The sequence below is a fragment of the Lepisosteus platostomus genome, chromosome 2 (genome assembly GCF_059453375.1).
Source record: "Lepisosteus platostomus isolate fLepPlt1 chromosome 2, fLepPlt1.hap1, whole genome shotgun sequence".
NCBI classification, from domain to species: Eukaryota; Metazoa; Chordata; class Actinopteri; order Semionotiformes; family Lepisosteidae; genus Lepisosteus; species Lepisosteus platostomus.
This window is the reverse complement of record NC_142612.1, coordinates 53,588,103-53,599,663: the sequence shown is the minus strand read 5'-3', so window position 1 is coordinate 53,599,663 and position 11,561 is coordinate 53,588,103. Positions and strand designations below refer to the sequence as shown.

The following is an 11,561-nucleotide window of genomic DNA, read 5'->3' as shown; positions in this document are numbered from 1 at the left end:
TTGACATTTTCTTTCATTGTATTCAGAGAACTTTAGGATTGCTTTGGCATGAAAGACACTATACAAATAAATAAATAAAGATGACAGTGTTTCATGTCTTTCCATTTAATCTATTCACAATCTGTATCTGAGATTGAGAGAAATCAAACCAGAGGAAGTATGGGAGTGTAGCATAATTAAGCCTTACTGCACATTATTTAAGATGGTCAAGAGTTGGGATGGAGAGCTCCAGTAATACAATATGATCAGGGTGAAAGTAGGCTGTGTGAGAAGCGAGGAAGTCTGGTATCACATTTTTCAGTTTGAGTCTTCTGCGGGGTAACTCTCTAAGAACAGACAAGCATCCCCCTGCCCATTGATCCCCGGTGCTTCATCAACTCATAACAGGTGATCAAGAGCGTGTTCTGGTTTTCCAGCACATTAATTAATTAAAATCTAGTACAGTCTTCTGCCTGCATGCTCCTTCCTCTCCATGGCTCATGAGAAGCAGTACAGAGGTTGCAGAGGGGTTCAGTGTAGCCTCTCAGCGCAGACTCTGTGGGTGTCCGAATGCAGCAGGGGCAGATCGGGGGCGAGGAGAAGCTCCTGTCCAAGGGCGGTGTCTTTCAGGGCAAACAGAGTGACTCCTGACTTGTATGCTGCTGGGATCACAATGTGCGTCATTCTGGGGGCCCCAGTCTCAAACTCCTCGTCCTCACGCACCATCTGCCTTACCTGGCCTGCCACAGGACACAGTATATTGTGAGACACAATACTAGTAATCATCATCATCATCAAGTGCAAGCTTCACAACATGAAAAACACTACCTATGAATTGAACTTCACGGCAGAAGTGATAAATTTAGTTTCTATTAAAAAATGTAAAAATTAAATTAAGTAATTTAATTAAATTAAGAAAAGTACAAAAGCATTATAAAACTGGCAAGGCAGCTTTGAAGAAGGGCCTAGGACAGTCACTAGTAATGCTCCTGGAGGCCAAAACAGAAAAAAACATAGAGATGAAGTTTGAAAGAGACTGACAAATGGAGAAGCTAACAGTCAGGCCCTGGGCTCTTCTCACCTGCCACGTCTAGAATGTCCCAGCAGGGGTCACTGTGTCCCTGAGGCAATACCGAGACCGGTGTATCAGCTGTCAGCCTCTGCAGGACGTCCTCTCTCCTCACCAACAGCACCGAATCACTGCACAGACGCTGCTGCACCACCTGAGCGCTCACTGGAAATACACACACTGATCACAGAGAGTCTCACTGGAAATACACACACTGATCACAGAGAGGCTCACTGGAAATACACACCGATCACAGATCAGGCTCACTGGAAATACACACACTGATCACAGAGAGGCTCACTGGAAATACACACACTGATCACAGAGAGGCTCACTGGAAATACACACACTGATCACAGAGAATCTCACTGGAAATACACACACTGATCACAGAGAGGCTCACTGGAAATACACACACTGATCACAGAGAGTCTCCCTGGAAATAAACACTGATCACAGATCAGGCTCACTGGACATACACATGCTGATCACAGAGAGTCTCCCTGGAAATACACACACTGATCACAGAGAGTCTCACTGGAAATACACACACTGATCAGAGAGAGGCTCACTGGAAATACACACACTGATCACAGAGTCTCACTGGAAATACACACACTGATCAGAGAGAGGCTCCCTGGAAATACACACACTGATCACAGAGAGGCTCACTGGAAATACACATACTGATCACAGAGAGGCTCACTGGAAATACACACACTGATCATATAAAGTTTCAATGCATACAGTAATTGATATTTAATTGAAAAGGGTCTCATTGCAAGCACATAATGACTCAGTGCTGAGTCAAACACTGCATTCAAACACTGACTGAACATGATTTCAACCTTAAATCCTTTACAGAACAAACAGAGAGAACTAAAGAAGGAAAACAGTTGTGTCTCAGGGACAGGCCAGTCGGTTCCCACCACTGCAGCTCACTCACCCACATCCAGGGGGTTGGTCATGTAGACGGCACTGGGTGTGACGCCAAAGATGAGTTGGTGGTGCCAGGCATCAGGCACCTCCTCACCCTCGGGCACTGCCAGCTGCATGTTCATGGTGGCAACAGGAACAGCACCCTTCCGGATCCAGGAGGCCAGCCAGGGTACCAGAGCCAGCTGCCGGGATGGGTGGAGTGGGAAAAACCGGCCCAGCACCCTTCCACCACTTGCCCTCTCCGCACCCTCCACCAGCTGCTGGTGTGTGGCCCCTGGAAAAACACACACTGATCACAAAGGGTCTCACTGGAAATACACACACTGATCACAGAGAGTCTCACTGGAAATACACACACTGATCACAGAGATTCTCACAGGGAATACACACACTGATCACAGAGAGTCTTGCTGGAAATACACACATTGATCACAGGGAGTCTCGCTAGAAATATACAAACTGGGACAGCAGAAAGACATACACAAGCCCTCAGCCCTCAACCCTGAACAGCACAGCATGGACTTCAACACCACCCAGAGGATCGATACCAGTGCTTCCAACCACATCCTCAGTTACATTTATGGTCTAATTATTTTATTAGCTGCATAACTGGAATATAAGTCCAATTAAGCTCCAAGGTGGTTTATAGTTAACTGTACCGTTAATGCCTTGTGTAATCACCTGTAAAAGACCTTAAGAAAAATCCTATCTGTGTCTAATTTAGAAAACAATGAGGTTAATTGTCTAATTGAAGATTCAGGTCAGAACAAAGACTAGAAGACACAAGGCCTTCCAGCAACAGAGTCTGAGACTCCTGGTTTATAGGACTCTTTAAATCAGCAATATATTAAGACTTGAGGGAAGGCAATGATCACTTCCAGTCAGCTCTCGTAAACAATGAGCACAGGGTAAATGAACACTGACAATCCTCTGCCTGCGAAGGTGCAGCTGTCCCTACTCTGCACTGGTACACTAGGACTGTGCCCAACACCTCCAAATGCAGCTCCTGTCTCTGGGACCTCGCAGTGTCCAGGCTCACTGTCGCTCAGTGCTCAACGTTCCACACTCTGCCGCTGACAGACTGAAGGCACAGATCACAGACCACTGGGAGGTGCTGTCCCACACACAAGGACACGGCATCACACTCAACTCGGGGCTCTATTAAGATTTTTACACTTTTTTGTCAGTTGAATTCAGTTGAGGCTGTTGCTTCAGGATGGTTTCCACAAAACTGAATATGAAGATGGACAAGAGTAATAAATCCCCCCACGTAATTAGACTCGTTAATGAATTAACTGAGAGCCTGGATTGGGAGCCTGAAAGACTGCAGGCACTGTGACGGACACCCCTTGCTCTTAAGAATGTATGTTCTAATGCGAACGTGTTCTGGCGGAGAACACGTAATAAGAACATGTGCGACCTGTTCATGAGAACGTGAGAGCTAAACAATCGCGTCTGGGTCAGCTTCTTTCACAATGCCCGTATTCAGTTAGTATTTTGACTAACGCCTAGAGGCCATTTTAAACATGATTTCTCTTCCTCCGTGGACCTTATCCGCTGTCAGTACTGGAATAAAAAGGAAAGCTTGTACCAGCCTGGCTCCGGGAGAGCAGATACTCCGGGAGAGGGGCCTCGTTTTGACGCAGGCGTGTCTGGACGCAGCGGTCCGCGTCCTCGGCCGTCACGCTGATCCCCAGGACCTGCAGCACGTCCACTACAGCAGTAGCCCCACATGCCGACGCCCCGATCTGGAGGGTCTGCCGCTGCACGGCCTCGTCTATCGTCCACAGCATCGCGGCAGCTCCCTCCTCCCCCTCACTGTTGTATCCATTTCCCCCGTCCAACTCCATCCCACCGGGGCTATGAAGTCCAAGCCCAGACAGCCAGCCCAAGTGTGGGACTAGAGCCCGGCACTGCAGAAACAGACACAGTGGTTCATGTGTTAACACCAACAAGAAGTAACATGAAGATTCAGTTTCTAGTTGTCAGCAAAATCTCTGTATGCTGATTTGGGTGGTCTGTAAAAAAGGGAGTAAACCGATCTTCATATAAAATAAATATTCTTTAATATAATGCATTGAAATAACAATCAAAGATGTTGCCGCTTTTCAAGAAGCGTTTGAAATCACAAACCAGACGAGAACATGTTATTTTTATATTCATTTACTATGTTCAATAGATGTACTGAAACCCAGTTCATTTAGTTATCGTAAAACAAAAATGTTAAAGAGTTACGAGGCTTCGAAAATAGTATCCCTGAGTAACTTCTAACACTCGTTCAACCAAACGTGTTCATCGGTTTCGTGGCCTATCGATAATGTATTTTTTTATTTCTGAACTAAATCGGGATCAATAGAAGTTCACCTCTTTCTGCAGATCATTTCAGATCCATTACAGTCCAAACAGCAAACCTGAACCGTTCTTCTGCTATTTTTAACATACAGCTGCGCTTCCTGTATATTATTCATGATTCGCTCTCATTGGACAGGGTCTCCGTCTCTTGTCTCTAGTCTCTAAACTAGGCATCACGTGAGAGGAAGGGCCTTGAGTTCGAGAGTCTGGAGGAAGAGGGGGTGGTCTGCAAAACCAGGCGTGCCAGTTTTAAACCACGAGTCTGGGTCGGGGTTTCTTACCAAAACGTGAGAAATTATAATTATAACAATAACAATAAAATGTATTTTATATAGCGCTTTTAAAGGTGGCTTCTCAAAGCGCAAGTCGTCAAACTGGAAAACAGTTGAATTAAAGCTTAATACGCATAAATATAGCATAAATATAGAAAAAAATTGATTTGGGCTGGATATTAATTTTAAAACAAGTTTAAAAAAAAAGTTGCAGTGCTCATATAACCTGTGTTTTTTATTTATCGAACCGAATCTTCAGTTTACTTTTTGTCGATTACCTGTACTTTTTCTGAATATGTATACATGCCTAACATTACAGATGACAGAATATTGTCAATATTCCCGTTTATTAATTTATGTAATGCAGATAGAATAGTGTTAGGCGAATCACCGTTGACTACATAGACCACAATGCCACTGCAAATGTTACGATGTACTACTAATCCCATAGTGCATTAAGGACAGATGAACTACATATCCCACATTGCACTTTTACATAATAAAGTCGATCGTTTTTTCTCTTTTTATGTTTAGGCAATTGGCACTTTTCTATGTAATCGATTCAGAAATGGTGTGAACATAGAAGACTGGCTTTTTGTGAGCGAATCGGAAGCTCTTTATTTGCTTTAATGCATTTCTGACAAGGTTAGTTGACAGCGGTCTGTTTTACCTTCGTCTTTCTGACTTTTGCACCTTTAAAGGCACTATTTTAGGAAATCACAGTACATTGAGGTCAACCATACTGGTAGAAACCCTTTGTTTCGTTATTGCTCCGCCTGTGCTTTTTACTGCACAAACATTGAGTGTCACTACTGCAAAATATAAAGTTTCATTTGCTGTTACGGACTTGAGATATTATTTTATGAAGTGCAATACTATCGTGCAGTACCCGGGACAGTTCTTGCTGCATTTTGTGAACTCATTATGATGTTACCAGTATTGATTGCTTTGCGTATTTACAGTTACAGTTTTGCTTTAGCAAATAAAACTAGTTTTAATCTTTACATTTCCGGTTCTGTAGGACAGGTTTAGCATTTATGGTACTATATTATCGAAATGGCAATACAATATGTTAGGGGGTTATAATATAAATCTACTTAGGTTTTAAGGATAGATATTTGCTGAGTAAGTAGATAAATTAACAAACAGCTCAGCAGGAATGAAAACCAGGTGTCTCACTGACCTGTGAGAGTGGGATTTAAAGGGATCTTATTTCTGGCATTGTAGGATCAGCAATGGAATATCACAGGGCAGACAATCCCAAGCCCAGTCCTGGATGAACGTTGTCTTTGATTCAGTTTGATATCTCCATGTCTGATAACAGTATTATTCCCAGCTGTATGTGTTTATCAACAAGCAATTAACTAGCAAGAGCTGTTTATTCAGAAATTACAGCAAGTTGAGGGGAGCCTTATTGAAAAGTATCTGTGTGCTGAAAACAGCTGTTTTAGATAGATAAGACTTTATTGATCCTGAAGGGAAATTGATTAAATTTTAACCTGTCAAAAACGGAATTGGAATAAAAACCCACAGAAACACCAGCCCTCCAGGGCCAGGATTTACCATCCTGGACCCTGCTGAACAGGAAGGCATCAGGTGTGCAACTCAATGTCGTATTCTTTTTGGGAATGCTTTTAGGTTGTACAAAGGCACAGAGGTAAAAACTGCTGCCTCACACCTCCTGGTTTTCTTTAGGGTCTCCTGTTTTTTTATTTTTTTTTCTGGTAAAATAAACTTCATTTCACAATAGTTACTTACAATTAGGAACACGTAAAGGTTTGTTCCACGCTGAAAAGAGAAGAAAGGAAACACGACATTATAGCTTGTTGTGTTTCCTTTCTTCTCTTTTCAGCATGGAATAAACTTTTACTTGTTCCTTTGCAGCCTGCACATGCTGACGCAGCTCCCTACGTGAGCTATCTTACAATGAGTACACATTCTAACAAAGCCATGCGATCTCTACTATATTACAAAAAGTTCTTAAAAGGCGATTGTCTTTTCTCAATCCGAGGAAGTAGATGCTAGGGCTAGACTTATAAAGTGCTTAATAAAAGAGTTCCTCCAAGCCCTACCACTTGCTGTTGTCCTCTCTGTCCTGCCTCTGGAACTGCGGTCGTCCAGTCCTCCCACAAGAGCTCAAAGGAACAGGGATTTCCTCTTTAGTCCCTATACAGTCTTAGGCCACAGTCTTCAGCGCTCCTTGGCCATGGGGAAGCCCCATTTGGCGATGTTTTGTTTCACCCTTCCTCTGTTTTTCAAGGACACGTCTGGATTGATTGGCATCTGTGTGTGTGGATGAGCTAGATACTGTTATCCTATCTAGGGTGTATCCTGCTAGGTTGGGCTCTGGCTCGCCACAAAAAAAAGTGGTTATTTAAAACCACTGTAAAGTTGGTAATATGTTCCAACATGTATAAACCAGAGTCTGAATTACTGTAATTGTACAAGCGTAAAGATTTCAGGAACCATGAATTCCAAATTACGTAAACTAAGTTGTAAAATGAAACTGCAAAACTAAGTTCAAATAGATTTTTGATTCCTTTTGTCAGTGATGCAGACTGAGCAGCATAATTAAGCCTGTTTATTTTTTTGTTCTGTGACATTGCAATACAGGCCTGAGCCCCCAGACGGCAGTAAAGCTCGTCATAGTCCAAAATTCAAAACTGTCATCAGCTCAGCAGTTATCTGTTAAAGTCTTTAGAAAATACCTTGGATTAGCAAGGAGCAATTAGCCACAAACACCAAAATTATACTTGTGTCACAGCTTCTTGTAATGTGTGTGCAGGTCATTTCTTACCTATGGGCTTCCTCGGAATAGAATTGAAGGCATTTCATCAGGCAAGGGTTTAGAGCATTTAAAATTGCACAAAGGGTTGGAGGAGTGTGGAACAAGCTACCCATGGAAGCTGTTGAAGGTCATACTCTGGATATACCCTGGATTATTATATGAAACAGCTGGAACAGATCTTTGGATCATTTAGCTACAAACTACTACTAGGGACATCTGAATAGCCTCCTTTTGTCTGTAACTGTTCAAAGTTTTTCGAAGTGTTCCAGACCAATTTATCAGAAAACATGTTCCATGCCGGGAATGTGAAAAGGAAATCAAAATGCAAGAAGAACTAAAGTTCCCAAATTAAAAGAGAAAAAAAATGTTTAAAGAGATATTTCTTCTGATCTTTCCAATTCTGTGGACAAGAGCTACGTTTTTTTAACAGTTATTTTTTTCTGTTAAATGCAGGGATTATACTGTAAGTATAGAAAAAGGAGTCACATTCCCAATATACTACTACTGCTAATAATATAGTTATACCCGCTAAGATTCTGTTATTAAGGTAACATTTTTAACAGATTGAAATTTGTTTTTGGCATGTTGTTTGCAAGAAACACACATACACACGCCAACAACTATCCAACTATCCATTACAATCCTGTACAGTTACAGGATTAGAATACTGTAAATATTCATGAATACAAATGCATTCCGTAAAATATCTATAGCAATTTTTATTTTTTTCATTAGATAGTTTGTGGTAATGGGAAGAATAATTATAGCAATTGGGAGTATCATAAGAGTTCGGGTTTTGTCATTGGTGTGGCTTGTAAAGAGACTATATCAAAGTCTTCAGGCTGGAGGACTTAATGGATTGAATTACTTTTTGACAAAACATGTTATGAAAAATGCAGAGCCCTAAACATGATAAATGAAACTGGATGGGAAGAGTTTGAGTGGGGAGCTGCATCAGCATGTGTTAAATGCAAAGTACAAGCTGAGCATAATTTAAATTCTTAATAGGAGAAAAATTAAACACTTATATTTCAGCATGGATTAAAAGTAGACTAGTGTATCTTTGACTCATGCATGCCATTGTTGCAGATTCATGTGACATATTTCCTTTTAATGATCTTATCTCAGGTTTTCATCATTATTTTTTTTCTTGTAATAAATCTTGTACAGTATTACATTTCAGAGGCACCAAACACAAAATAGAATGATGCTACTGGATGTGAGTTTTGTTATACAACTTAAAATGAATGAAAATGCGAATGTAAAACAAATATATTTGTCACGGTCTCGTACGAGGTGTTTGTCTCTTTGTGGCTCCCTTACTCTTTTCACGATTTAATGAATCTGATTTTCTTCTGTCTTAATTGGCAGCTGAGTTGCTCCTCAGCTGGAGTGTCAGTGAGGATGAGCTGCTCCTGGCTACTGTGGCATCTTGCCCTGGAGGTCCACAAGGCCCTGTTGCCCTCCCGATGCCCCCCTGCCCGCTGGCTGGCGAGTTACAGGATAGACCCCAGCCTGCAGGACAGTTACCGCCTGCTGCAGCTGTCCAGGGAGGGGGGCAGCAGCCCTGCCGAAGTGAAAGAGGCCTACATACGGCTCGCCAAGCAGTACCACCCTGATAGCGGGGCTCTCTGTGCCGACCCGCACAAGTTCTCCCAGCTGGAGGCGGCGTACCGAGCCGTGTTGGCACACCTGGCGCAGCAAAACAAGAAGGCGCGCCAATCTTGGGAAGAAGAGGAAGAGGAGGAAGACGGCAAGTCCAGGCTGCAGGCACCACAGCACAGGCAGTTCCTCAGCTTTGAGGGGGTGGGCTTGGGCACGCCCAGCCAGCGGGAGCGGCAATACCGTCAGTTCCGAGTGGACCGGGCCACGGAGCAGGTGCTGGACTACCGTCGCCGGGAGTTTGAACGGCAGGCAGGGGAGGAGGGCGCGTTGATGGCGCAGGAGGTGCGGCGGAGCAGCCGGCAGGTCAAGATCACGCAGGCGGTGGAGCGGCTGGTGGAGGACCTCATCCAGGAGTCCATGGCTAAGGGTGACTTCAGCAACCTGCACGGGGCGGGCAAGCCTCTCGGCAAGTTCAGCCACAACCCCTACGCCGACCCCATGACTCACAACCTCAACCGCATCCTCATCGACAATGGCTACCAGCCGGAGTGGATCGTGGCGCAGAAGGAGATCCGCGAGACGGTGGACAAGCTAAGGGCCAGGCTCCTGGGGTCAAGGGGCCGGCTGGGGGACCCCCTCTCCCCTGCGGAGCAGCGGCTTTGGCAGCAGGAGTGTAAGGCCTTTGGCGAGGAGTTGGCGAAGCTCAACAAGAAGGTGGACAACTTCAACCTCATCGTACCCTTGCTGAGCCGTCAGATGGTGCACTTCAGCCTAGAGAGGGAACTGAAGAGGACCCTGTGCGCTGACCAGGAGCTGAGAGCAGAGAGGGAGAGGGAAAAGGAGAGGAAGAGGGCCAAAGCTTGCCAGTCTCAGCACACCAAACCCACCAAACCAGGCCTTTTCTCTTGGGTGCACAGTCTGCTCAAATAAACACTGACCAATCCTCACGTACTGTGGTTCCGCGTGGGTGTAAAGGATTCAGTCCAAAAACGTGTCCTGATACTTGTGGTTCATTGTAAGGTCATTATATTGTTTTGAGATTTTATATGCACTTTCGTGGTGAATTCAAATAAACCTTTTAATATATTAAAATTGTCTTTTAATTTCAATTTTATGTGCGCTTTTTTATCCGGAATCTTTCTTCACAGGTGTGTATTCTTTTTTTTTCTTGAAGACTGCTGTCCTGGTGTCACAAGTGTCTTCAGTGTCTGGATAACAGGGCTAACACTTTGGTTTCTACTTTAAAATCATTTGCCAATGCCTGCCTTTCCTCCAGCCTTTGGTCTTTGGTTGCAGTGGCATCAAGCAGTCTGTATTGTTTCTTGTATCACAATCCATATTCTTCTCTAAGTATAATATCTAGATTTTCTCACTTGTCTTTATCCGCAGATGATTTAACGGGATCTGATGGTTTCTCCAAGACAGTGCATGTGCATTTTTAGGGCAATTTCAAACGATAAGCTGATCATTCTGAAAAAAACAAACTGCAGTCACAAACAATTATACAGCCTTTTAGAAAACATGTCCCCAATAAGGAACAATGAGTGGTAACAACAGAGCAGAAAACTAGATGTACTGTAATAAAGTGATGCTTTCTATAATGTTTGCTTGACCAGTGCACCTCTTACAGGAAGAGATATGAGCTGTTTAATGAAGGATACAGTAGTTGTCTGTGTAATAAGAAGAGACTACGGGCAATGCAGGCAACTCTGCAGTTCCCCAGGCCTGCCACTGTGAAATGGCTTGGTGCTCTGTGCTGTCATTGTGTGTGACTGGCGTCTCCAGCTGGTGCTGGTCTCAGTGGATGTACTGTTGTTCTCAGCCACAATCCATGCCTCGGAGACAGTGTGTCTCCTCTTGGTGTCAGGGGTGCCATCTGACCATCCTTGGAGGCCCCACAGCAGAGTACTAATTAAATCAGCCAACTGTGGACCAGGTCTTGTCCCAGGGGTCAGGGCCCAAGAGGACACTGTCTTTCCCTGCCAAGGCAGATGATGGCAATCGCCTATCTTAACAGGTTCGCTTGGGAATCTGCCTCACTGCTAGTGGTGGATTTTATCTGCAAGCTCTATAGCAGAGTTTCCAGCAATGCTGGAGTGATACAGAATTTTTGTGTTTTTGGTGTTCAAAGTTCAAAGTCAGTAAATGTCCTTTTTATAATTCCATTTCCTTATAATGGAAGAACATTATTTCTATATGGTGTAAAAGAGAAAATACAACCCAGATGACTGTTAACTGGCAAAACCTAGATGGTACCTGGTGACTAAGGACTGATAGGAAGACCTGTAACAGACAGTGCAGGTTGGGAATTCCCAGTTTTTCTGCAGTTCAGCACTAGTCCAGCAGATGACACTGTTGTTCACAAGACACAGTTTGTCGATCAAGTCAGTTTCCCTTTCTACATGCCGCTCAGCTATATAGGTCTGTATTTCATATATATTTTAATGTTCAGATATGTTTGTAGCAGTTCATGTCATTACAATGCATCTGCTATTATCTAAATATGTATCTGTTTTCTTAGGAAATAAGTTTTACATTTTTTTTCTTTTAGTAGCTC

The 11,561-nt window shown here is 43.5% G+C and overlaps 2 protein-coding genes across 3 annotated transcripts; one reads left to right on the top strand and one right to left on the bottom strand.

Moving 5' to 3' along the window:
• Positions 1-89: 89 nt before the first annotated feature.
• Positions 90-3,837, bottom strand: LOC148676499 (uncharacterized). Its single transcript, XM_088608426.1, has 4 exons — positions 3,579-3,837; positions 1,995-2,261; positions 1,061-1,213; positions 90-719 (listed from the first exon to the last, which is right to left on the bottom strand). Exons 1-4 carry the CDS (start codon positions 3,835-3,837, stop codon positions 511-513), a joined length of 888 nt encoding a protein of 295 aa, XP_088464552.1. The 3' UTR covers positions 90-510.
• A 17-nt stretch (positions 3,838-3,854) lies between these two features.
• dnajc28 (DnaJ (Hsp40) homolog, subfamily C, member 28) lies at positions 3,855-10,096 on the top strand. 2 transcript variants are annotated; one of them, XM_088608402.1, is made up of 3 exons: positions 4,552-4,626; positions 5,146-5,256; positions 8,771-10,096. In XM_088608402.1, the coding sequence occupies exon 3, from the start codon at positions 8,804-8,806 to the stop codon at positions 9,932-9,934; it is 1,131 nt and encodes a 376-aa protein (XP_088464528.1). In that variant the 5' UTR covers positions 4,552-4,626; positions 5,146-5,256; positions 8,771-8,803; the 3' UTR covers positions 9,935-10,096. The 2 variants fall into 2 exon arrangements, with proteins under 2 accessions (XP_088464538.1, XP_088464528.1); XM_088608412.1 differs by lacking the exons at positions 4,552-4,626; positions 5,146-5,256 and adding an exon at positions 3,855-3,945.
• Positions 10,097-11,561: the final 1,465 nt, after the last annotated feature.

What these genes read in the sequence shown, in the direction of transcription:
- LOC148676499 (XM_088608426.1), bottom strand. Translation starts at nt 3,837, where the DNA reads ATGGAGTTGGACGGGGGAAATGGATACAACAGTGAGGGGGAGGAGGGA. An exon ending in GACCAACCCCCTGGATGTGG is followed by an intron (nt 1,214 to 1,994) that starts GTGAGTGAGCTG and finishes GTGTATTTCCAG; the next exon opens with TGAGCGCTCAGGTGGTGCAG. An exon ending in GGACATTCTAGACGTGGCAG is followed by an intron (nt 720 to 1,060) that starts GTGAGAAGAGCC and finishes GTCCTGTGGCAG; the next exon opens with GCCAGGTAAGGCAGATGGTG.
- dnajc28 (XM_088608412.1), top strand. Translation starts at nt 8,804, where the DNA reads ATGAGCTGCTCCTGGCTACTGTGGCATCTTGCCCTGGAGGTCCACAAG.